The sequence below is a fragment of the Perna viridis genome, chromosome 2 (genome assembly GCF_037379345.1).
Source record: "Perna viridis isolate PV_CMFRI_1.1 ecotype Kerala chromosome 2, ASM3737934v1, whole genome shotgun sequence".
Lineage (NCBI taxonomy): Eukaryota > Metazoa > Mollusca > Bivalvia > Mytilida > Mytilidae > Perna > Perna viridis.
Genome location: NC_142446.1, coordinates 14,775,223 through 14,802,941, shown reverse-complemented (window position 1 = coordinate 14,802,941; position 27,719 = coordinate 14,775,223). Strand labels below are relative to the sequence as shown.

The following is a 27,719-nucleotide window of genomic DNA, read 5'->3' as shown; positions in this document are numbered from 1 at the left end:
AAAAAAATATTGAGAAGTATTGATATGGAGCAATTTTATCTCAGTTTTTACTTTGATGGAGTCACAGTGGAGGACTTGAGTCACCCCACTGTGAAGAGTGGAGAAATTAAAATTATGGTTGATGGTAGTATGTTTTCAAAGACATAGTATTATTTTCAGGCATGTGTATCTAGTTTCAATGTTTCAAGATGGAGATTGAGAACCAATGACATGGCACTTCCATATATGGTAATGGGATGTTACTTCCAGTTTTCATTTATACATATTAATTAGATCATAGCGAAAACACAAATAAATCCTTGTAACTAAATTTCAGGGAAACCTGGTGAGAAAAGGTTTGTCACACTTGTAAATGAACAAACATAGTAGGAATAATATAAATGTCCATAAAAAGAAAATTGTTGTGTCAAGTCTCCTTTAATGGTACATGTAACTGACTAATTATCAAATTGTTTGTGTTATTTGTAAGGAAATTGGTACTTCTGAATGGAAAATGATGGAAGAAAATTTTCACAAGATTTCAAGATGATTATTCTTTTCATCTTGAATTTGCATCACAATCTCTTTAGTTTGTTTAAAGATTACAGAATGGTAGCAGACACATTTTTAAAGACTGGACCCAGTTAGAATTTTTCATACAGTAATTACAGAAAAAAAATAATGTGTTCTTTCTAAACTTTGCCAAACTTGTCATGAGCATGTAGAATGCTCAACATGTGTACAACACAGGTGTTGTCATTTTAAATGGAGCTTTAATAAAAAAAAATTTTTTAATGAATATGATGTAAGCATACAGGAAAATAAATCAGGAATGGAATTGAATGGTACAATTGTAGGTCTGACATGCACAATTTCATCTGTAAAATGGTTAGCAATCACTCCCCAGAATCACAAAACTAAACGTTTTGCATGGCACATGGTGACATTATTCTGACCCCTATCTGCTATGTCAATATTCAGTAAAAAGGAGGTGGGTTGCAGGGCCAGACTGAGATAAAATGCAGATAAATTGAAAGCAGAGGGCTTTCAATGAATATACTTAGGACACCAGGACATGCAGAAATCAAAGGTAATGAAATAGCGGAAACATTAGCAAAAGAGGCATCTAAAGAAACAGAAGTTACACAATATGCAGATAATATATACACTAAACTGGATATTAAAAGAGCAGCTGGGAACAATGTATTGAAGAAATGGCAACATAGATGAGGAAATGGTGAATCAGGCAAACATTACTACAGATTTCATAACAACATAAAGGTTACATACCACTAATTCAACCAATGAGCTTATAAAACATATGCAAAAATAGTTCTACACAAGTTTTACTGCACTTGTGTTATGTTGCTGTGGAAAAAGTGCACATCAAATTTGCACAAGTGAGCTGTGTTTGGCAGGAAATTATATTATATGGTTACTGTAACTCACTGAATTAAACATTTTTTTATGAATTCTGCATGAAGACCCCTTTTTGTGAAATGTAGGGGAATTCCCATTCTATTCTTAGCTCATTGTCTTCTAGGAGCCAGAGTTGCACTGCATGGTAGTAAAACCCACATAATATTTTCTGGGCTATTAGTGTACACATGCAGCTTTTAGGTGATGTATAAGTCTTCTTCAGTTTAAACTTAAAGGAGAAGCTCCATAACTCACTGAACCAAGTGAAATTAGCATTGGAGCCTATGGGAAGTGACATTAGTGGTTAGTAGCCTAAGGATAAAATTAAGAAAGGACTCACCAAACAAGAAATCAATTATCATTATTAATTAATTGAGATCTGAATACTCTAAATTAAATGCTTACCAAAACCACATTAACCAATATTTTATAGGCAGTGAATGTCAGACTTGTGGAGTAAGAGAGGACACAGTGCATTTCTTCCTTCATAGCCAGAAATACACTAAACAAAGGGAAAAATAACTTCAAGAAATCTACTCGATCACTGGAAACCTATTCATGGATTTAGACACGCTTCCTCAAGTAGAATCAACACACCGAGAAGTCATTTTATTGGTTATTTTGAATTACATTGAGGAAACCCTTTGTTTTTTATATTGAAAGTTTTTAATTTATTTTGGTTTTCAACAGAATTTATTTTTTGTAACTTTTGTTGTATTCTACCTTTTAATCTTTTAATGCCACCTACAAAATACAAGTGAGGATTTACAAGGGAGACAGTATATTAAACAATACTAACCACTTCCAGGTCAAATGGCCGTCCCCATATGCAGTACCAAAAACACACTGAACCTAGACATATGCATTGTAAGTGCATTATTTGTGTGTATTGTGATTAAAAGTAGTCAAAATGAAGCTGAGAATGTGTACTTTAAAATCATATATGTAATGAACTACAAAAGTGTATGAATATTGTTTACATGTGTGAGTAATTTGCCTCCATGCTGTCAGCAGAAAAGGTAAAAATGTGTATTATTTATTCAAGTAAATTTTGTGAAGAATTTCTACAATCATCATACCATTAGCATAATGATTTTGGAAGCTTTATTTTCCAAGCTTCACAATGGTATGCAACTTTAAGATGTCATTTGTCCTGGGAATTCACAGTGAAACTTTGAAAATTACTTTTTTAACATGTAAAGTAATGGAAACGTTACAAGTGGTTAGTGAGACCAGAGATCCAGGTTCTCCATGACCTCTTTATGCATGGCGCTGGGCCATGTGTTACTTTCCTTGCGCCATGAATTCAAAACGAGTGTCATTTGTACATTTGGTGCGCCCCTTGCATTCAAATTTGCGTCATGCATTACAAATTGGCACTGTATTTCCCAATTACTCTTGCTTATTAATTACCTATACCTGTCATAAATCAATATGACTGGCGCGGGTGTTTATTCTAACAGTAATACAGTGTTTTGATTCGTAATTTTGGGGGATTAATGTGTCAGGGAGTGAAACGTGTATGTATACAAATCTCTGATAGATCTGTCAAATTTGTGATTATCACTGCCCGCAAAATCAATAAGATTCAAATAAGCTAAACTTTTCACATAATAAAATATAGAAAGTATCAAGAGTTGAATTCAATTTGACAAAGATCGATGTGATTGGAGAAGGAGTAAGAAAATCTTAAATTTATACAACAATGTCTTAATGATCTTGGCATTTATCAGACACAGAAAAGCAATCCAATTTGCTTAATTTTTTTTTTAATGGTGATGGATTGACTCCCAAAAACTCTTAATGATTGTTTATTGACACAGATTCAGACGAAAACGACGTATGACTTTTTAAAATATCTTGTAGTTAAATTATAAAGAACTTGTTTAATGGTATCAACACAATGACCACCTGCCAGTAATTATAATTTCTCTAGAGCTGTGAACCTATGGTCAAACCTAGAAAAGAGAAAACTTTACCTTGGGATAGTTGAATAAGACAATACAGACAGAAAGATTTACCATTGTTGATTATTAATTTCTATGACTATGTTGTAGCTTGTGCTATTAGATATGTCTCGTTCAACCGTAAACTTTCTTTAGCTATTAATTTTCTGTATGAAAGGACATGCTAAATGATGAAAATATGTTTTACTGGACATTGAGCCATGTGTTCATTTTGATCCATGGAGATCCCTGAGAGAGTTCAATGTACATGAGAGTTATCCCGTCGATAACAACACAGACTGAAGAAGATTGCAGAAGATTATTTGTGTTGGGTTCACAATTGCCATCACAACCTGCTTAAAAGGCAATATTTTCAAACAGGATTAAAGTTGACTGAAAGAATGGAAGGGAATATGGCCATGGGAATGGACGGATGCCAAAATCATTGAAAATTAATAAAACCTCCGTTGGTGTTGGACTTCATCCCAATGGTTCCACCAGTGTATAGGACCAAAATTCTGGCTTCAGCTTCATGATCGATTGAATCATGTATAGCTGCTTTTGTCAATTCTGTCTCTCTAATTGACAAATCGAATCCATTCAAGTGTGATTCGTTTGTTTTTGGACGGTCCATCCTCAATAAACTTTCTGGGTTTTCTTACTGAAGATCATCGAAAAACAAATTGTCTAAAGACCAACAAAAAAACCAAAGCGCTTCAACGTTCCAACAAAAAAATTACAAAAAACTTCAAAATGTTCAACTATCGATGTAAGTTTTTGATTTTATTTTGCTTTTTTGTCATAAAAAAAATAAGTGTCAGTAAGGGTTTTAGCTGTACCACCACTATATTCTTCGACAAAATGAAAATTCGTTTTCTCTGCTTGAGTAGTTTTTGCACGTTTTAGCCTCGATTTATATTTATTTTGGTTTGGTCGCCATACAGAGGGTAAGAATATATGTCGTATTTTTTTATGTAGAATGTAGTACGTATAGTGTTTTCAATAGGACTATATTAGCATTATTAAGCGGGATTTTTTTTATATAGGATTGGTCTACTATAAAAAAAAATGTCGTTAAATATCCTACAATTTCTACATTTTATAGACTGTGTAGCGATTGTTATCAGCAATCGTTACACAGAGTATATTTTCTATAGACTCAAATATTTTTTACTGTTTTACTTCAAAATGTATATACCATGGAGTGTAAATGTTATGTACAGTAAATGTGTATATAATTTGTTATTACATATAAAACTACTGAAATTTCAGCAAATATATGTAATTCCTAATTCAGCATTTCGATCAATAATTATGCATGATTACTGATTTCCCCTTTTTTCTACAAATTTACTGTTTTAAGTTTAGTAAATATGTAGAAAATTTTGAAGCACTAGGTACCAAATGATAAAAAAAAAACACTTGATGTAACCAGGGGCTCTATATTAGTATACACTCCCTGGTGTGGTAAATTCTAATTTTTTTTTTCATTTAAATTAACTGTTTATGTATCTCTGATGATTCAACTGGACAATTAAGAGAGTGTTCTTTCAAAGACCAGGCAGTGGTTGGCACATGACAATTTTTTTTTAAATCACCCATTCATATCACAAATGCATCATTTCTTTAAGTTGAATGTTGCTTTGTTAGGGAATTTTAAAATCCTTTACTGAACTATCCATTGTCGATTAAAAAAAAAGACTTAAAACTTATTGACATATATATTGTATATACCTTACATTGGAACAAAAAATTTAGTGGGTTAAAATTTATCCTGTGTCACTCATATCATAGGTTCAGCATGAATTTTACATGGTCAGCCTCTTAATGAATTAATGAACTAAAAAGAATCTTGTTCCTCAACTGCCAGTTCTTAGTACATTGTAAATGTCGGGAGGTCATTGCATGGCTAACACTGTATCTGTTCACAAAAATACCATCATGAATGTAATTATATGTCCATGATTGAACCAACTGTATTACAAAAATTCATGGTTTTTACATGGCTGTCGAAAACTGCTACACTTATGAACCAATATTTGCTGAAAGTCTGACAGAAGCAGCCACTGAGAATTGAGTCAATTCTGATTTTTAATAGCTTTAAGGTTCTTCCCATGTCAGTCTCTAGTAGCACACAATTCTGAAACAGTTGTATACAATATATACTTCTCAACATACAAGCAATATTTTTAAGGAATACAAGCATGGGCCCTCAAGGGTCACCAACATTACAAAGGTGAATAATTGGAGTTCAAATAAGTATAATATGTTTTACAGACAAGTATAATATATATATATTTATATAAAGGTTAATAATATATATTCAGTAGTGTCAATACAATCATATTCAATATCTGTTATATATTAGAAATTTATATGCGATTCCAGGCTTTATCAGATATAACTACCCAACTTGAAAACGATTTCAAAATTTTCACAGTTAATGGTCCAAAAAGAGTAAAATTGAATGAGGAGCACTGTTAGTATTAAAGATGTGATTCTCTTATTGTAAATAATAAGGACAGATGTCAAAGAAATGGATTTGGTCTTCGATGTTATGCCGGTAAAAATGTATACGCCAAGTACCTACCTCAGAAACGAGGAGCCATCCCCTGCCGGGGAAAAATTATAAATCCCTAAATGCTTTCTTATTTTAAATGCTTTTATAGCATCAATATATTTTTGAAAACATAAATTATTCTTTATTTTGAGAGATGATCGCAGCTTTCCTCACTCATCGAAAAGTGTAAGTTTGGAGTTCGAAGATCAACTTTAAGGAATACCTTTAAACGACATATTGAACATGATTTATATTTTAAACTTCCAGGAATCTGTACCAGTTTAAATACAATACCAGGAGTGTGTGTGCCACCCTCATACAATTCTTTAAAATTCATGAATGAGTCACTAGGTAAATTTTCAAGCCTACAGAAATATGTTATCGAATATTTCGTTTTTCGTGAAGGTTCCAGTTTTTATCACAAGACGCGGCTAGTCCACTCAAACATCCAAGAACTGTATTTGCGTTGCTTAGTTTCATGTGGTTGATTGCCTGACCATCATATATATAAATGGTGTTTCTCTTGCGCTTGTTCACATAGACTCGACTTATTTTGATAAAGAAAATTTTTCTACGTGGTGTAACTGACATTCAGTAAAACAGATATTACGTTGTTGTTTAAAAATACTGATTTTGGTGGGTGCGTGGCCATATCGCTATATATATAGCTTGCTTTCCCAAACAGGCTAAAGAATGGAAACGCCTGTAATGCTTTCTTTATCGAATTTCATTGCTAAGCCAGAGCCGCAATATGCTTATATTGAACTGGCCGAGATCGGTGAATTTATCGACATATTGTATGCCAGTTTTTTTTTTGACGAAGTCAGTCTGTATAGCCGAAAGGTTATTCATGTGAATTTGATCAGGTAGTCAATCCTCCAGCCATCGGTTTTTTCCAGGGTCTGGAATTTTTAGTTACTTTTTTTTTCACGCAAGCGCGAAAATACATATTTTTATCATTATTTTATTTTCTTCCATTGGTTAAAAAAAACTTTTTGCTACTTCGAACGGTAACAGTAATTGAAATTTTTAATTGAACGTTATAGGGGAGATATGAAAGAAATGTTATTTCTATGTCAATGGCTGACTAAACAACATTTCCTTCTGTAAACAATTTGAACCATTTTCTTTTTAAAACAATATCCCATGCAAGCCTCCGCGGGCCCTCGCTAATAAAATGGTTTGCGCCTTATTTTTTGTCCTAGTACTAGTCGTCCAGTTAAGAAACTCAGGAATGAATTTTATATAATGCGCGTTATTTTTTTCCTTGAGACAAGTGCCTGTAGTAAGAATGAAGGGATTCAAAACTGACTATATGCAAATTAGCATTTTATGACCACCCAGTCGTTATATATATAGGTCATTCCAAAAGCACCTTAAGTAGGGCTGGGGATCGAAACCACGAATTCCAGGTTCGAGGCGAGCACGCTACCAAGAGACCACCAATTAGGTCATTCTTGGAAAATTTGTACGCTCTCGTTATAAAAAAATAAAATAATCAAAACATTGTTTTGAAAGTGAGAATCTTTGTTAGAATATACTAACACTGTATCTCGATGATTGTATTTCGTTTGATTAGAACATTTGCACCACTATTAAATATGCATTCCGACTAGTATATAAACACTATTAAGTAGTGGAAGTATGACCTAGCTCTGTATGCACGTAACATGAGAAATATAGTTATATTTAAGTGGTGAGTTGTATACGTCTGAAAGGGTATGAAACTAAGATCGAACAATACGATGTATATCAACGAAGTCCTTCTGAGATGCGGATTAAACGACCTCAGCAATACAGTTCTTACAGTAAATTATAAACAAGATATCGGGATGGGTTGTAGACTCGTGTCAATTTCCTCTGTGCATAGAGCTCTGATGTTCTGAAATTGCATAGTAAGTTTACATTTAGATATGTGGATAATAATACTTGATGTACTTTTTTGCAGATTCTGATAGGCAAAATGGACTTGAAAAGTTTGCTAACAACATGTGGCAAGTTTTCCGCAAAAGTACTCATTGCAGTATTAACAGTGCTGGCATTATGTTACTTATTTATGATTAGTAAGTCTTTGTGTGTACGCAAATATATCAGCAAAACTTATTTAAACCTTGCAAATATCAGGCAACTATTTCTGCATATTAGATATATACCTACAGACCCGCGGGAGCTTTTCAAAATGTCTTGCAGACGAGTGTTGCAAAACCTGCATTAAGGGTTAAATTGAAATTCCGTGATTTTGCAATTACGAGAGCATTTATGGGAAATTTTGAGAATTTGGCAGACTAAACTACGACTTGAAAGGCTTCAAGAGTGTCCCAAATGCATTTGAAGTTCCTCACACTGTTTGGAGGTGGAACAGCCAAAAATGAGACAACTGCTTCTCACGAATGATTGAGAAAACGGTACTTTTACCTCTGTAGACAAGCACGGTGTAATTGGTATTGAAATGTAGGGTAGAGGATCTGATTAACGAACCAAAGTGTTAAATATCTATATATCTCAGAATATGACCACTCTTTTCGCTACGCTTCTGTTATTTCATTATGCAGATGAGGATTTTTTACAAGTACAAATAAGCTGAAATTCTCATGAATGCATTTTCGGATACTGAGATGCAATTAGAAATATCTCTATATGTGTACTCGTGATTTTTTTCGTGGACTTGATAATTAAAATACGATTTTTTGTTTTTCAGTTACAAGGAAATGATCTTGTATAAAGAACTAGTTGGCTTTTATGCAGACCTACTGAATAGATTTCGCATGCACATCATCGAGTTTGCGAGGACAAATTCAATAAACCAGAATAATTCACGAATGGGTTGTTTCTTATCTCTTGAATTCGTTCTTTCTATAGAGCTGGAGGTTTTTGGTACAATTTCATGAAGTTTGATATTGTGTCTACCGACGACGATAGCACGATACCATCAAACGAACGCATTTTTTTTGTTGTACAAGAAGCTTGCAATTGCCTGTGAACAACTACCGGTACTAGTCATGAGCTGGAAGTGATTTTGGTTTATAAATGTAAAAGTACGTCAATTTGGGCGGAACTTGTTCCATATAAAGGGCAAGTTACCCGTTTATGTACTCTTATATTTTGAGTTATCGTACATTTTCATAATTCATGCATTTTTCTATGTAAATGGTGTCTTGTCAATATTTTTGAAAGTATTATGATTGTGTAGTAATTAGATTTTTGATAATATGGATCGTTATGGTGAATCTATCTGCATCAGGAGACGTCTACCCTGGACGTGACATGAGTAATTAGGAGTAGGTCTAGATAAGCTGAGAACGCCTACCCTACCGGTGCACCTGGTCAATGATCCCTTCCAAGTCTTCGTTACTTTAAGCCCCATTAGCTGCCAAATTTGTTCAGTTCTGATTCCACTGAATTTTGCTTATTCAATGAAACAAGTTGGGATCCTTGTTATATTCGAACTCTTCTTTATCGGCTCGAGTCTATCGGTCTTCCTTGCCGTTGGTTAACCACTTTCTCTTTGCAATCAGATTTTTTTTAAAGTGATGCTCATAGCACATGCGCAGATCAAGGTCACCAGAAGTTGCATGCACACGAACTTAACTAGATCGACTTTTTTCTTGCAAGACAATAAGTATGTCGACACCTATTTCATGTATTTAATAATAATTCAAATTTAAGGCATATTTTAACAGTAACAACAAATTACGAAAATGACAGCTGATGCAGCTTTATGTACTTTTATGTGCGTTTTTTTCTCAGTCTGTTCGTTAGTCTTGCATTATAGTGCGCAATTAAATAAGCGTAGATGTAGACACTAAAGTTACTTCGCTTTACCCTGTGTAACCGGATGTTCCAATGTAAACTATCGATGAATTAGATATAGGAAGTACCTCCAAATCACTACAGGGACTTGCTCTCCGAGTTCAAATGCAGCCAGCTAGCATAGACCAAGAGGTACGAGGTTCAGTAAAATACATGTTCTGTCATGTCTGTACTGCATCGGAAAAAACTGAATAGCTTTAGAACGATTCACCTACATACCAAACTATGTAATTCATTTTTGTCATATAAAATCTCAGAAATTCTTTCTACCTGTAGTATTTTCATTTTGGGCTAACGAACGTTCAAGCACGGCGTCTCGGTCATGGCAGACGTACAGTCTAGTCATCTGACCTATGTATGAATACAATATCACTTGCATCATTAAACTCAACGTTCATAGCGGTCACCAGGTATTTTGGAGGTTTTTTTTTTCAGGAAAAAAAAACAACAAACAATAGCCTATATTTGTTTTATTTGATAATATTTAATAATTTAAGAACCATTTAAAGACCAGTGATCATTCTAAGCAATACCATACATGTATATTTGTATGGTTTATTTTACGTTAAATAAAATATCAAAACTGAATAAAAGACTTAATAATCAAGGGTACAAAACACATTTTTAAAATCCTGCTACTGTATACAAAAAAAAATGAAAAACTCGTGCAATACCATAAATTCTCAAATTTGAATTAACACAGAACAATTTGGAGTCTGAAGAGGCCAGGTTACTGCTGCGAGCGGGCTACCCAACCCCAACTCTCTTAAATTATGCCAAACTATAAGAGAGGGGGAGGTAGGTTTCCCCTCTGCTCTGACCAGCTGGCAGTGTTGTCTCACTTCCTGACCGTGCCAATTTTTATATCCAAAGAGGACCACCTTTAGCATAGTTATCTTATTTGCCTTCTTGTTGGCCAAATAGCCAGGTCATATATTTACTTGTATCCAATCAATCCACAGTGCTGAAAGAAATCATGTCGGCAATACAACATTAAAACAATATTAACATAAGTAACATTAGAACAAAAATCCCAACACTTCTTAATGGTTTAAAAACTAAACAGATGGTACTTATAGTACATTCAAAATGAGCTACAGAAGAAACTACAGTGCAAATTTCAGTTTCCAGCAGGATACAAGGTTCTGAAAAAGCAACCGACAAGTAATCGAAATGTGAAAATGTTACGACCAAATGTAGGCACAATCCCTAAATAAATCATGAAATGTATTTGATTAGTATTGTTAACTTTGGAACTAAAGGGGCAATAGCAAAAAATAGCTCAGGAAAGATGAGGAACTAAGTAACATGTTTACACTGAAAACAGCTAAGATTCTAAATAAGCGCTACACCTGTTAATCTCGGAGTAAACTAATATATATATATATATATATGGATTCCCAACAAGAAAATCCTAAAATGAACATTAATTTTTGTATTACTGTATATACACACGTAACATATATAGATTTCATTGGATTCAACACAAATTTCTCCTCACTGCAAGGTAAGTTACGAAGTTCAGAAATACTAAGATGATAATTAGTATCTTTTTAGTTCTGTCAACACGACTGTTCATATATAAATACTCTGAAGTCTACATCTACAAAATGCCTATTTGTGCCAATTTAATACTCTCTGCAATAAAAAAAAAATAACTAAGAAAATTCAATTCCCTTACCGTATTTTTCCGATTTCATCTGAAAAGTATTACATGCACTTCAGGAGTTCTATGGTCTTGAACTACGCCTTTCAACTTCTTAATACTGTGACGCAACTTAGAACATATAAAAATACCTTTCTTTTCAAGTTTTTTTTAAGATTTAGGTCACTTGTTATGTTACAGTATTCAAATATTCTAAGCAAGTATTAGCGTTTTTAAAAATATTTTCTTCTTCGACACAAAACTTCCTTCCCAACAAGAGCAAAATAACTCTATACATGTTCACTGTATACTCACAATGGCGGCACATTACTTAAAAACATACATATGATAAAGTGGTTCCTTCAAAAACTGGAGATGTGTCATTTTTCAAGATATTTTTATAGGCGTTTTCCATGGCGAAACGAGTCAATCAAGTGTGAAATTAATGGAAAACCTTGTGCATTTAGTTCCATTGAGGAATGATACTGAATAGTCTACAAAATAAAAAAGAGTGATCTATCTATCGCCATTTTTGAATATTTTCGAGTTTACTCTAACTATTTAGCAATTATTTATGTTATGAAGTCCATTTTTAAAATGTAAATTTCAATTACTTCCAATCTACAAGGTAAACAGTTAATAGTCAAATGGTTTCCAATGTTTCTAAATTCTTGTCATCTACAAAATGGAAATCACTAACACAATCAAGGCATCCTTTTTCGCAGTGACTGCAAGAATTTTCCAAGGAATACAATGCAAGATTCATCAAAATCTATTAAAAAGCAACATGATCCAGTGTATTGAATGATTTTAATATTGAATAATGTAATCATCTGTCATCTTACTATTCTCTGCACATTATATTATACATACAGGAAAAAAGGAAAACTGGATACCTTCAGTTCTACAATCTTGTGAAAACTTTCTGATGGAGCTGGCTGGTCACATTTTTCGATCTCAGGAACCTGTTGTAAGATAAATAAAACCACCCACGAATGCCCCTTGTGCAACACTATATTTGGACATCACTATGTTCAAACCTCATTCAATTTACCTATTAGTTTTTGGTTTTTGTTTTAACCCTGATAAACCTTGACCATTATTTCACATTTTTGCAACAAGCTACATGAAGAGCTTGACCTCAATGTGAGAGTGACTCAAAAAAAAAGTAAAAAACACTACCTTTTCAAGATTCTTATCCTGCAAGGTTTCTTGGAATTTCTTCTACAATAAAAGTTCTTTCTTGACACAAATACCTTCTGTTTGTCCACTTTATACCAAAGTCCCAATAGTTTCAATATCATGACTTCTACAAATGATACAGTTGCATCTCCCTAGGAAACGAGAAACTTCATGCCCCAACATGCATCAATTTTTTTTATATAAAAATATTTCCTTAATGCAACATTAGAATATGACAGTAACATACCAATGAAAGATGCAAAAAAAATTTTCCTTTCAAAACATTTTCCTTCCATGCCACATTCAAAATTTAACAGTAACACAACAGTATGATACAAATTTGAACTTTTAATTTGTCATCATGCAAGGAGTTAAAATGGCTGAAACATCTTCCACTTACACAATATTCATCAAACAGCAATGTTGTTTCAAATTAGAATTCCAATTTCCAACACGTTACATTGTTTACTACAGAACAGGGTGGTCAAGTAAAAATCATTCAATTTCAAATAGTCTCATATTTCAAGAACCCAAGTTGTCTAATAGTTAAATAATTCTTGCAAGGCACTTCAAAAATTACACATTAATGCAGACAATATTTACAAGTAAATCAACTCTGGAAAAGAAGAATCGAAATGTTATATACTAGAGAGTGAATTTTTGTACAACATTTATCTGTTACCTTCACAGATGGACTTCTTGCTAATCAGGGGTAAGGGGGAATCTTCCTCAAAACAGCTTCTTCATTCCAAGTTAACAAATACCAGCAATAATCAGAGTCCTTTTTTTTGTGTTAATATAAAAATCAGTTACCTCATGATAAAATTGCACTAGTGTATGAATTCTGAAACCTTTCGTGTTGTATTTTGTTGTTACCCTTATTTCCTATATATCAGAAGTTACAGTACTCTAGCTACCGGCAAATTCGTATGGCAGAAATATTGTTAATTTATCATTATTTACTAATAAAAAATATAAATAATACATGTACAAAGATAAATATGTTCATATCTACCTTCTATTATGATCAAAGATCAATATTAAGTGACTCACATGACCATCCATTACCCATCTTCTATCAGACTCTATGTTTAGTTCAATGTGAAAGTCTGGCCATCTAAAAAGGTTAACACCAGAAAACTTTACAAGGACATTGGTGTATCAAAATGCAATGCTTATTCTTCACCCTTTAATTGTATGCCATAATAGTCTAATACTTATGAAACAGTTCTACCAAACACAACTAAAAATCCTGAAATTATTAACCCACAATGTAAAGATTTTTCAATGATGATAAATATTTGTTCGAGTTAGTCCCAAGCACTGAATTGCAACTATTTTAAAGAGCAGCTTTTTCTCTAAAAAAAAAAATGTATTAATTTGTGCACAAAAGAACATTTTTGTAAAATCAAAATTAATGTTAATTAATGATCAATGAAGTTTTCTTCACATCAAAATAAAAGCCTTCTGCCTAGATTAATAATTTTAATTTGTGAAATTAATACACCAACAACATAAATTAACACCGCTAGAACTACTATGCTGCAAGTCCAACATGGGGAAAAGGGTACTGCCATAACCACCACCACCTCCATACAAACTGGAATTCTGTCAGCAATTCAATGCACGAGGACACTACAGAAAACATTCGACAATCAGCAAAACACTTCAATATGGTACTTCTTGGTTTCTACATCTATTCCATCCCATCATCAAAATTCGATGTTTCAAGTAAAGCAAGTTTTGCTGATGTTTACTACTAGAGAATATGACCAGGCCTGTTAACATAAAATGGTAGTACAGTTAAACCCTACCCTTCCTTATTCTGGAAAATTCTTAAACCTGGCATATTCAAGTATCAAATAACATAAATGAAACGTTTTTAACACAGAACTTGATATTTTGAGAGAATGCAATCAATATCAGAAAAGAATTGAGATGTTGACCATATGTGTATATTTATTAAAGCAATTAAATACGTTCATCATAAGGAAACCAAGAAAGTGAGCTTAACAAGAGAAACAAATAACTTTTCATCTATTTTATTTACCATCTTTTTATCAAATTATAATAGGTCCACAAGCATTGAACAATGACTCACTGTTTTTATCTTTAATGCCTTGAATAATCTAGATTACCAGCAGCTGTATCTGCTTGGCCAATGACAATGATATTCTTCTTCAGAGAACACAAGATAATACCACAAAACAATATTAGATACTGTTGAATTTAGTACTCATTACATGATCATTAAGAAACTGAAATCAGGTTGGAAGGGCACCTGACAGCAAACTTAAGAACAGATACTAAAGTACAAATATTAAGATGATAAACTAACAGAACTCTTTTTCCTTAACTACCTTAGATACAAACTGGAATTCTGGCAGCAATAGTATATATGGAGAAACTTCAGAAAACCTTCCACTGTCAACACAACTGTACATTTTTTCTCAGTCTTGGTTTCTACAAGTGGTCATGCTATTCAAATATAGTCAATACCCTATTTCCCATCATAAAACAATGATACAGTTAACAAATTTGGCTTGGTTTAACCACTTTTGAATCAAAAGGAAACAAGTTCTATTAACATATCTATGACAATTACCTTCTATCTATCACCTTATGAAAATATTTTATTCATGAATTTCCTAAATTATTCTTTTAAAAGATTCATTCAACATACAAAATGCTTAAATATATACCAGATTAAACTCTTCTTTCTTCACTACCATCATACAAACTGTAGTTCTGTCATAAATTCAATGCAAGAAAACTATAGAAAACCTTCCACTATCAGCATAACTGTACATTAATGGTTCAGTCTTGGTTTCTGCAAGTGGTCTTGCATTGCAAATATATACCCCCATCCCTTCATTATCATACAATGTTATCAGCAATACTTCGACTACCATTGAAAAGTAGAAATAAAACCACCATTAGTTTTGAAAAGACTAATATTAACAGAATAATTCACTACTTTCTAACTTTCAATCAAAAAGATTTAACTTCTATTTTGATCGGACAATCATCTCAATAAACACAATGTTAACGAGTTAAATATATTAAAAAAGAAATAAAATCAAATCCAACATCAAATTATAGAAAATGTTATCAAATTGAGAAAGAAGTAAACTGAAGATTGAATTAGCCATAGATATACAACTAGAAACTTCAAACAGATGATCCCTGAAAGCAAAAACACTATTAAAACAAATATAAAAAAAAAAAAAAAAATAATCAAATATCTTGCCATCAAAAGGAAAAACTAAAAAAAAAACTAACCTTGCAAGAAAGAATAAAATTTAGGAAAAAACATAACAATTAATAAACAGTGCATTATCATCATAAATACAGTTTAAATTTATCTCTTAATACTACTTAAGCCAAAATTATTGTACCCAGATCAATCTCAAAAAAACATGATTGAAACAATCTTTTATTTCTACTGTTAACATGATTCTATTTTTTTTTTTAATGAACATATTGGCAGCATTCATTTATACATTTTGACTGTCCTGGATATTTTTTTACCAACATTTATTTTCATTCATTTCTGAAGTAGACTTTGAAAATGTAGTACAGTAGAAATTTATGTGAAAGAAACCTGAATAAAATACTCCAACCAGAAGAATCTCATCTTTCTAAGGAACTGGAACCGTCAGCAATTCAATGCAGGAAGAAATCACAGAAAACCTTCCGTCGAACACAACTGTACATTAATGGTTCAGTCTTAGTTTCTACAAGTAGGCTTCCTTTTCTAAGTATAAAGTTAATACACAATCCATCCAGCAAAATACAATGTTTCAAGTTAAGTATGTTTTACATGTTAATTACTATTAAAAAAATAAATATTTTTATAGAATCCATAAAAATATAATTTAAATCTCCTTTTCATGGTCTAGATGCATGTACCTAATAATGTCTACAGCACATTAACTTTTTTGAAAGAAAAAGCATCTTTTTTAACATATAGGGTAATATTTGATGATTAAATCTAATGAAATGCTAAAATAAATACCAGAATAAACTCTTCTTTCCTCATTATCATTCATACTAACTGGAATTTTCAACCGTCAATGCACAAAAAAACTACAGTACCCTTAAAAATTCTCAGTCTTCATTTATCCAAATGGACTTGCTTTTCAAGTGAAGTTAATACCCCATTCCTCCATCATAATGCAATTTGATCAGTAAAAAAACAAACTTTGCACAAAAAAATACATTCAACAATTTAAAATATCTGCAATATTTTAAAAATGTGCATCAGCTTTTCATAATTAGTAAGACAATCAGTTTAATAAATGCAATGCTAGAGTCAACTGTCAACCCACAACATAGAGAACCTGTAAATATCTATTTTTCAGTAAAGAAAATTAGTAACAATCCTTCAACCTGCAAGCCCATCCCCTCACAATTCTCAAAAATTACTTCAATTCCAACGTGTACACAGATTTAATCAAATTACACAAGAAACATATTTCAACTATTTCAGAAAAGGTTAAGTTCAGAGTAAAAAAATCTTTAGTTCATAATTATCATACATATCAGAAAAAAATGAAAGATGAACATGGACACAATCACATGCATATAAAAAAAAAACCAAAAAAACAAAACTGAAAATGAAGTGAAAAACCTTAATAGATACTCTTACAATGCTTTACACTTAGGTAGATCACTAAAATAATCCCTTCTTTCTTTACGTTCTTCCAACGAACTGGAATTCTGCTGGCAATCCAATCCATGAGAAAATTTCAGAAATTCTTCCACCATCAGCACAACCCTACACTTACAAATCTCTTTTGGTTTCTCAAAGTCTTATTTTCAACTTAATATCCCATCCCTCCATTATACAATCTTTCAAGTAAAATAGGGTTTGCCAATGTTAAATTATTTTTGGAAAAAAGTATTCACAATGAATCCAAAAAAATTTGTTTCATCATTTGGATACGTATTACATGTATAACCATTGACTATTTCAACCATAACAATGATAAAATATAAAGACTATACTCACTACAGAGAAAACTGGAAATTCCGCTCTTCAGTGTAAGAAGATAATAACAATCATAAAGCCAAGAAAATATGGCCAGGCCTATTAACATAAAAGTAAGTTCAGTTAAAACCCCAACCCTCCCTATTCTAGAATCTATAACATCCTAAAATCTACAATATGCAAATATCAAATAAATTCAAAGAAATATTTTTAACACAAACATGATATTAGAAAAGGTTACCCATGACAGAAAAGAATGGAATTGTAATGTTGATTACAAACTTTTAAAGATGAATTGTAACAGCAACACCAGTTAGCTCATCATGAGAAACAAATAACTAGAAATTAATTAGTTATACTTTTCTCATCTATCATACTCACGATCTTTTTTTTCTAGTCCTTATCAATGTCCGCAAGTTCAATTAGCACAGGACTTGAACAAGGATACTTCATTCTTACTTTCAATGCCTTTAATATCTCCTATATCTGCTTGGCCACTAACAAAATAATTCTTTTTCAGAGAGCACAAGGCATTTCTTTTAATCAAATCTTTCCATTATTCACAAAAACACTGTTTCATTTAACAACAGCAGCTACGCTAACATTCATGTCACACAACTGTTCACTCATGGTACTCATTCATGGTTTATCCAAGTGATTTTGCTATTTAAATAAAATTCAATACCCCTTTCATCATAAAAAAATGTTAAAAACAGATTTTGCTGGAGTTGAAAACCACAATTAAAATTGAAATAAACAAGTTCTATAACCATATCTATGACAATTAACTAATTTCTATCTGATGGAAAAATGTGTATTTGTAAATTTTTTTAACCATTCCTACTAAAATAAATACCAGAACTTTTTCCTTCACTATTATTCATAGGAACAGGAACTCAAACATTCAATGCACTAAGAAAATTAAAAAAAAAAACTTAAATTATTAGCTAATCTGTACACAAATGGTTCAGTTTTCGTTTCTACAAATGGTCTTGGTTTTCAAAATCCCTCTTGTTCAGAAAAAACAAACTTTGCACTCATTATTTTACTATAAATCCTACATGTACATAAAAATAAAACTTGAAAGAGATGAGCACTGAAAGCACGACATGTAAATAGCAGAAATTTACTAAGTGAAAACCTAAAATTAATTCAGATAATCTTACAATGCTGCAACTGGAAATAGATTAATAGAATAATCTCTTTTTTTTTCATTATCTTCTAACAGACTGGAATTCTGTTGGCTATTCAATGCACGAAGAAACTACTGAAACCTTCCACTATCGGCACAACTGTACACTATCAGTTCACAGTTTTCGTTTCTACAAGTGGTCTCCCTTTCAAATAAAAGTTATTATCCCATCCATTCAGCATAAACAATATTTCAAGTTAAGCAAGTTTAGCATGTTAATGACAATTTAAAAAAGAAAATGTATTTTTACAGAACTCCTTTCCATCTTTTAGATACTAGCACATGTTCCTTATAAAAATATAACAAATGACAATTTCAACCACAACAACTCTAAAACTACTGGTACTCACTACAGAGAGAACTGGAAATCTGCTCTTTTGTTTGAGAAGGTAAAGAGTCTCATAAAGCCAAGAAAATTAGGCCGATCCTGATAGCATAAAATAGTAGATCAGTTAAACCCCATCCCCTCCCTAGTGTAGAACATTCTAAAACCTACAATGAGCAGATATCAAATCAATTCAATGAAATATTTTAACACAGAACATGACATTACAAAAGGTTATCAATGTCAGAAAGCTCTGTAATGATGATTACAACTTTTGAAAGATGAACTGTAATAGCAATATCAGTAAATTACTACAATTTACAAATATGAACTGGAAATTGAAGTGTTGCACTTTTCTCATCTATCATACCCACAATTTTTTTTTTGGAGTTATTATCAAATTCCACTAGGAACTTGAGCACAGGACTTTAGCGACACTTCATTCTTACTTTCAATGTCTTTAATATCACCTAGATCTGCTTGACCACTAACAAAATAATCCTTAATCAGAGAGCACAAGGCATTTGTTTTAGTCCAATCTTACCATTTTTCCATACCACAAAACCATTCAAGACATTGTTTTTATTTAGTACTCATTACTTGTTTAATAAACATAAAAGCAGCATGAACACTATTTTGAAGACAAAAAAATCATTTTAATCAATCATTATTCATATACTTTTTAAGACATTCAGAAAAAAATTACAGGTTAAAATCAAATTTTGGTGGAGTTGAGAACAACCATTGAAAAGGAAATAAGTTCTATTAATATATCTATGAAAATAAAGTTCTCTTTGTCACCTTGATACCTGATGAAAAAAAATGTTATTGTTTCCTTCAGACCAATCTATGATACAATAAATACCAGAAATAAACTCTTCTTTCCTCAATATCGTTAATACCAACCAAACCATCAACTACTAAATGCAAGAACCTTCCACCGTCAGCAAAACTGTACACTAATGGTTCTGTCTTGGTTTATCCGAGTGGACTAGCTTTTAAATAAAGTTTAATAATACCCTTCCCTCCAATAATACAATTTAATTAGAAAAAGTAAACTTTGAACAGGTTTAACATTATTAAAAGCAGAAATAAAACCATCATTAGTTTTATGAGACTACACTTGATCAAATAACCAACATGAAAGTCAAATCATCTCCCTTTCAATAAAAAAGATAAATTACTTGCAATATGTTTACAATGTGTACCAACATTTTAAAAAGCTTTTCCTATTTTAAAAAGACAATCAGCTCAATAAACACAATGCTAGTCAAAGGTCTACTCACTTCAGAGAGAACCTGTAAATATCTGTTCTTCTGGAAAGAAAGTCAGTCAATAATTTTAACCTGCACAACATAAAATGGTAGTGCTGTTTTCCCACATCTCCTCACAATTCTCAAAAGTACTTAATTCCAATAATACACTGGTTTAATCAAATTAAACACAAATCAAAGTTCATAAAAGCTTAAGTTCAGAGTGAACAAATATGTAGTTCATATTAATCATACATGAAACTAAAATTTAGACGAGAGGAACACTGAAACCCCTCATGTAAACCCAAAGCTGAAAATTAAGTATGGCAGAAACTTGCTAGGTAAAACCTAAATAAATTAAAATCAGGTACTTTTACAATGCTGAAACTGGAAGTGAATTACACTAGAATAGATCTCTTCTTTCTTCATTATCCGCAAACAAACTAGAATTCGGTCGAGATATTCAACACATTAGGACACTGCAGAAAACCTTCCACTATCAGCTAGACTGTACACTTTGGATCTCAGATTTGGTTTCTGCAAGTGATCTTACTTCTCAAATAAAGTTAAAACCCATCCCTCTTATATAATACAATGTTAATGTCAATATCAACTACTGAAAGCAAAATTTTAATATGCATTTTATCAGAACACTTTTCAAGAAAAATAAAATCAAATTCATCCATTTTAAATTATCTACCCATGTACACACTATTAACCTCAGGTATATAAAGTACCAATATTATTTCAATATTAATGTTGGTTTTACTAAACAAATGTTCATATTTAAAACTGAAACATTTCAACCCTCATGATTCTAAAATAAAAGACCACTAATTAAAAAAAGAGAACTTCACCTGTAAAATCTGTCTAAATAAGAAGTCTTTACCAGAAGCTGCTTGGTGTAAAATGGCAGAGCAATGAACTCCCAACCTCACCAATACCAGCAAATGATCTTGCAAGGATAACACAAATTACAACACAAGACTTTTGAGGAATGGTGATCAATTTCACTACAGAACCAGCTGTACTTCATGTTAGTTGTAATTCATACAAGTGAGATAAACATTGAAGAACAATACAAGTATGTGGTTTAATCCACAATCAATTATATGTTCAGTCATCAGAAAAAAACCTCAATGAAATGAGCTTTATCAAAAGATCTTGAAATTAAAAAAAAACCAATAAGTTATCTTCACACATGGGAAAGCATAGTTATCTGGAAAACAGCTCTATGATCTACTCATCTCATCTGCACCCACAAGCAAGTGCATCTCGAGATTCTCAAACATACTACAGCAACATATATATTTTCTTTCATACACCCAAAGTTTCCAGGACTAAGCTCAGATGTTAATTTTCTCCACTTGGTTTTGCATTAATGACACAACAGAGCAAAAATTTACTTATGTCTTGCAGTGTGTGAATTTGAACTGTGATCACTGAGGACTAACCTAAACCTAATAAAAAAAGTTACAAGTATAGAATACAGGTCTCTGACAGGTACATGAAAATATAAGATCTGTTTTTTAACTGGACTATAAATGTATCTGTACATTTATGAAACACGGATATACAATAAATGAAATTAAAATTCACCTTGTTCTTTCCATTAAAACTTCTTCACTCATTCACACCACATTTCAAACCTTTACCAAAAGAAAATTTTACATGCATGTTAAAGAGACTTCTTTTCCCCTAAACTATCTACTGTACATGTAAATCAACCTAGCTGAAGCAATTAAGATATTTTGATAACATATTCGTTGAATCAATTTTATCTGTATTTACTGGAGAGAAATAAGATAAATGCCTCAGTTTCTTCACTACTTGAACACTTGTGTAATACTAGGACTGCTTCTATTGTGTAACAGCTACATTTGTATCGAATATTCTGAAATGAAACTTACAGAATGCAAAATTCTAGAAGTACTGTACTGTAAATATGTAATCAAATTTGCTTCCAAATCATACTAAGTACATGTATGTGATGGGTTGTCCATGCTCATTTTGTTATCTAAAATACACATCTTTTATTACAGCACAAGTTCCAGACATAAGATCTTTGAGCCATGCCAATAAAAACAAGACCTACAGCTCATGTCCTGTAATTTTTTTTTGCATTGATTTTTTTAAAAGTATGTTAATAACAATAGACAATTGTGAGATCTTCAGTCTTCATTTCCTGGAATTTATATAAACCTGTGCTGATAATTCACATATTTGCTTTGTAGTGTATTTATACATTCCTATAATATTCTATATCAGGAGCTAAATTTAAAACATATGTCTCCTCCTACAAGAATTATGACATAATGTAAAACTTTTGCAGCTGCCTAAAATGAAGGTACAAATGCAGAAGAAAAATCATTGCTGGGAAAAGGCTATGAAAATATAAAAGGGTAGAACACAGCTTTAGTAAAACTAAAATATTTAATAAAATAAGTGTTTTCTTGATTTCCTAAATGAAAATGATGCACTAACTCAGCCTGCTACTTGATTCTGCAGCACAACAACAATTATCCACTAAATATAAGAGTATCCATTTCCATGAATTTATCTCCTATGAAATGTGAAAAGAAAACTCAAAACATGCCACTTCACCAACTTAATACAACACAAGCCAAGACTAGGAATATGATCAAACAAGACCTGTGAAATAACACCATGAACAGTAACTCCTTATATGTCAGCTGAGACATCAGAAATTAAGCAACCATAGCAACTTATTTATCTGAATCAGTTCAGCTTCTACAGATGTATTTGGACACTACAATCTCCAATCTACTGGGGCTTGAGACCATCCCACATTTTGCTTCACCATATTCATGTATCACACCACAAGTATGCCAAGAAACCATACAGCTCATTCCAATCTGAAAAGAAAATGGTTCAAATATCATTATCCATCTCCAATAAATACACTAATCATGTAGGGTAAAGGTATCAAGTATGAACAATCATGATTATCAGATCAGGCGGATGAATATTACAATGTATCAAATTGTTTCATATACACAATGTACATACATTCCCTGTTTGTACAGTATTGAAATTACATGTATATTTTACATGATTGCCTTTGATATCCTTATATGGATATATGAACTAAAAATATGTTTCAAGATTACACAATGAGGGGAAAAAAAATTATATAAATTTTTATTGTGCAAATGTGTATAGTACTGGTGAAAGCGCTTTTAGTTCAATAACTGTTTTAAACAAATGTAAAATGAAATCTTTATGCCATATCTTTCGCCACATTTTTATGCAAGAATATAGTTACTGATGGTTTGCAATACTAAGCCATTGTAAAAATTCATGTATTTGAAACAAAGCAATTGGAGTTTCACCGATTAGGTAGGTGTTTTATTTTAAAGATGTCAAAATTTTGTTAAGGAACTTAATAACTTGTTACATTGTATATATATACATGAACAGTAATGTATTTCAAAATGATCCACATGTATACTTTCTGATTGAAGCAAACCAGTCCCCTTCCAAATTCAATGGACATACATGCAAGTATGAATATCAACAATATTTACTGTTCACTAGTGACAAGTGCAGTACAGCTCGTAGCATGGTCTGATAAATGCCAGGTATACCTCAAATACCTGGCATACCTGGTACAACTCTGAAGTATACATCTATTATTTCTAATGCACAACTCATTAATTGAAAGCAAGTTTTGGTATCTTAGGTAAATTTTACCTGTTCACCTGGACATGAAGAAGTAGCTAAGTAAAATAAGTATTTAGAGAATTATTAATATTAAGTTATGATTAGCATCTTGAAGAGCGACATCAAAATTGAAATTTCAATCTTAATAAGAATAAATCTGTATATTTCAATTCATGATTGATTGATTGATTGTTGGGGTTTAACGACCAAGCAGTTATATTTCAGCTATATCCAGGCGATGAACATGAAATGATGAAATGAAATATGGGATGGGACACAAGGATAATGGGGTTGACAAATTGTGACTGCCACTGGAAATAGGGAGAGATGGGTAGGGTCGGGCAAATTAGCCTCCTGTGGTGGAGCTCAATAGTTCATACTCCTAGAGAATACCACAGAAGGATTCTTTTATGTCAAGAACAAGGCATCTTTCCCAACATGTTCTGAGCACTATTAAGTCGTCTCTTACGACAAGCTTGGTGCTGCTGCTGGACTATTCTTCTGACACCCTGACCCGCATGGGGCTATATCAATTCAAGAGACTGGTTAGTCCTTTAATAAAATAGTGTCTAAAATGCCAAAAGTTGTTCAATTTTCCCTTCCTCCAATGCAGAAAAATGCTTTTATTTATTCAACTTCAAAGGGGAATTATCCAAAGTGATTTAAAAAGTTGTAAATGTCAGTTTTGGTTTTCAAATTTGTACTCAGAATGAAATTGGAAAAGTAGACAAGAATAAAATTTTGAGGAAATGAATTACATAAACCAAAAATACAAGTTCATAAAGGCAAATGCATCAGTGTCAGGTTTTCAAATTCAGTTTTGACTGATTCATTTTTTTTTCTTTTTTAATGGGCAAATGGTGAACTGATTGAAGGATAGTCTGTTCTTTATTGATCACCTTGATTTCACCTGTAGAATTATAGTTAATATTGTAAAAATACTGTTATAAACTAAGCACATATTAGAAAAGAAAAAAAGTATCATTTAGTAACTGAATGGTGGTTTTGAATATTGGGATTATAGTACAAAAATAAGATTATGTGAACTTATTGTCTTTTTCGTTCATTTAAATACTTAATCAGTAGGGTAATTAAATGTATGCAAACCAGGATGACACCAAAATCAGTTACTTCAAATTGTTCCAATGCTGCTTAGTTAATACATGAAAATGGAAATACATTTAAAACATTCTATTAAACAAAATGATCTTTGAAAATTTATATTTAAAGATATTTATCACACTATGCTGCAAGCAGTACTGTTGTATAATTAATGACATCAGACTTGTCATTAAACTTAAGTTTATTATTCGAACTTTTAACAAAATCTGGTATATACAATGTAGGTAAATTGAAATTTTACACTGGCACACAAGGGTAGCAGTTCAAGGACACATGATAGTACATTTGTATCTCAATGTGAGGCCTAAAAAATTGTTTATGTTCATCCTACCAACACTTCTTCTGACCCCCTAAAAAGTTTAGTGATATAAAATAATAATAAAATAAAAAGCCTGCCATCTTACAGAAAACAAGAGACTCCCAGAAGCTTAAATCGTTTATCTGGTTAAATTTGGACTTTCTAGGGCAATAACTCTTAACATTTGTCCAACAATTTTGAATCAAAGATTTTGATAGGACTTGCATGTATCATAAGGATCATTACAGCAATTGAAAGATTCTTTCTACCTATTATAGTTTTCAAGAAACTGGCTAAAAACTTTTTTAAAAAAATCACCTTTCAAGGGCAATTACTCTTATTAAGGGGTATTCCAACAACTTGGATCCCCTTAACTTTTGCAGACTTTGTAATAAGGATCATTCTGGCTATTGAAATACTTTGGCTAAACCAAACGAACGGTTTTGGAGACTGAGAAAAAAACTTCTGACTGACCCCATTGTTCTACTGTTAGTAAGAGTGGTCATGTTTTTTGACAGATAAAAAATCCCCAAATCAGATCTATGCAGAATACCCTAAGGAATATTCATACCAAGTTTGATTCTAATCAGTAGATTCTGAGGAAAGATTTTTGTAGCAAATAACATTAAAAATAGGGATAAAATATCAAAAAAGGGTAAGAACTCCAACATGGCTTAACAGGTTAAAACAAAAATTTGACTACAGACACTTATAGATCTCGTCATGCTGATCACTTACCCAGTCAGAATTTGGCTCAACTTAAAAAAACTTTACACTATTTAGAACGTTGCATTTTCCTTTGGATTGCAACTTTAAAACATTGAAAATATAGATCTATACTTCCTCAGTCCCTGTGTAAAAGTTACTCAAAACAAGGATTTCTATAGTCTACCATAAAAAAAACGACTACCACTTATTAACAATATTTCATAAAAAGAAAACATTTTACAGTACAATATACTTTCATAAATGGATAAAAATCCCAACGAGCAGAACAGAACGTCCGAGGGGTAGTACATGTACCCCAAATGAGGGGTAAACCATAACTTCAGGATTTATTCCCAATCTGTTGACTGTCAACTGCGCACATTCACCGAGAGTATTCGATCACAATCGCAAAAATAACATGAAAAAAGGATGAACTCAACAGTCCATAGTGTATATATACATGAACACTAAATTTAAATTTGTTTGAAACAGTGTGTCACAAGAAAGGAAAACAACAGACATGCATAGTACAATACAAAACGATTATTTACTTATTTCTGAATGGCGCAGAACACACAAGCTTGCCTGATGTTCAGCCTCAACAGTTCGTCTCCCTTCCATGCTAGCCTGTAAAATAAAACGTAGAAGTTGGACGAGGCTTTTATAGATCGACCGAATAACATTCCAGACGTCATGGTTCTTCCGAAATAGTCCTTCAAAAGTAGGACTTCTTATGTTTTTTTTCAGATATTAAGACCTTATACAAAATAAAACCGATAACTACACATGACTTAATCAAGATATTTGTTTAAAACTTTCAATCAAATTTTATGTATCGAAAAATAATATAAGTAAACAATTGGCGGATGAATAAAATTATTACACAAAACGTCTAGACTACGTTTTCACTGGTTTAAACCGGTTCTGAGGATGGTTAGTACAAGTCATACTAATAATAATGCAATATGAATAAAAATAGGTAGATTTGTTCTCAAACGTGTGTTGTCAACGCGGCATTCCTTCTTCACCACCTTAGTCTTTGAAAAAAAAATAATGTCAATTCAGTTAATTTCATAATGATACGTTTTATCCCGTGACGCATCCAGAGATAACTAATCATTTGCCGCCTTATTTTCGCCGAAATTTTGCACGAGATTAGGTTTGTTTGTTTGTTGGGGTTTAACGTCCGAGCGGCAATATTTCAGCTATATTCAGACGATGAACATGAAATGGATGATAAAATGAACATGAAATGAAAAAAAAAGGATGGGACACAAGGACAATAGGGTCGACAAACTTTGATTGCCACTGGAAAAAGGGGGGATGGGTAAGTTCGGGCAATTTAGCCTCCTGTGGCGGAGCGCAAAGGTTCCTACTCCTATCGAATACCACAGCAGGGTTCTGTAATGTGCGAGGAACGTGGCATCTTTCCCAACACGGTGCACCACTATGGTTTGCGGTCAGGTTTTCCGTATTATAGCCTGACAACCCCAGCATGTAACACGCCAGGGGTACCCCATTCCACCACCTGGGGCACACATCCCAGTTGCTCTGTGGGCAGAGCGCCTAGCCCCCGGCTAGGTTTCTGAGCACTATTTAGTCG

General features: G+C 32.4%; 2 protein-coding genes and 1 long non-coding RNA gene across 14 annotated transcripts in view; 1 reads left to right on the top strand and 2 right to left on the bottom strand.

Moving 5' to 3' along the window:
• LOC148623765 (L-asparaginase-like) overlaps positions 1-4,005 on the bottom strand; it is a 37,874-nt gene extending 33,869 nt beyond the window's left edge. For all 7 annotated transcript variants that reach the window (XM_088565853.1, XM_088565856.1, XM_088565855.1 and 4 more), the window contains exon 1: positions 3,807-4,005. In XM_088565853.1, coding sequence (XP_088421979.1) covers positions 3,807-3,978 — 172 coding nt within the window. In that variant the 5' untranslated portion in view covers positions 3,979-4,005. The remainder of the gene's footprint in view (positions 1-3,806) is intronic.
• Positions 4,006-4,022: 17 nt separating this feature from the next.
• LOC148623764 (uncharacterized) lies at positions 4,023-12,540 on the top strand. Of its 4 annotated transcripts, none has more exons than XM_088565860.1 (3): positions 4,023-4,113; positions 7,853-7,967; positions 8,603-12,540. In XM_088565860.1, exons 1-3 carry the CDS (start codon positions 4,098-4,100, stop codon positions 8,790-8,792), a joined length of 321 nt encoding a protein of 106 aa, XP_088421986.1. In that variant the 5' UTR covers positions 4,023-4,097; the 3' UTR covers positions 8,793-12,540. The 4 variants fall into 4 exon arrangements, 2 of the variants coding, with proteins under 2 accessions (XP_088421986.1, XP_088421987.1); XR_015919482.1 differs by lacking the exon at positions 4,023-4,113 and adding an exon at positions 4,176-4,291; XR_015919483.1 differs by lacking the exon at positions 4,023-4,113 and adding an exon at positions 4,246-4,328.
• LOC148623763 (uncharacterized) lies at positions 10,170-27,547 on the bottom strand. Of its 3 annotated transcripts, XR_015919486.1 has the most exons (3): positions 26,668-26,826; positions 19,077-23,180; positions 10,170-18,871 (listed from the first exon to the last, which is right to left on the bottom strand). It is a non-coding gene; the product is annotated as an uncharacterized LOC148623763 (long non-coding RNA). The 3 variants fall into 3 exon arrangements; XR_015919485.1 differs by having other exon boundaries at positions 10,170-23,180; positions 26,668-27,547; XR_015919484.1 differs by having other exon boundaries at positions 10,170-23,180; positions 26,702-26,797.
• Between the last annotated feature and the right edge of the window lie 172 nt (positions 27,548-27,719).

Coding starts and splice junctions, on each gene's coding strand:
- LOC148623764 (XM_088565860.1), top strand. Junction 7,968..8,602: donor ATGTTACTTATTTATGATTA/GTAAGTCTTTGT, acceptor TTTGTTTTTCAG/TTACAAGGAAATGATCTTGT.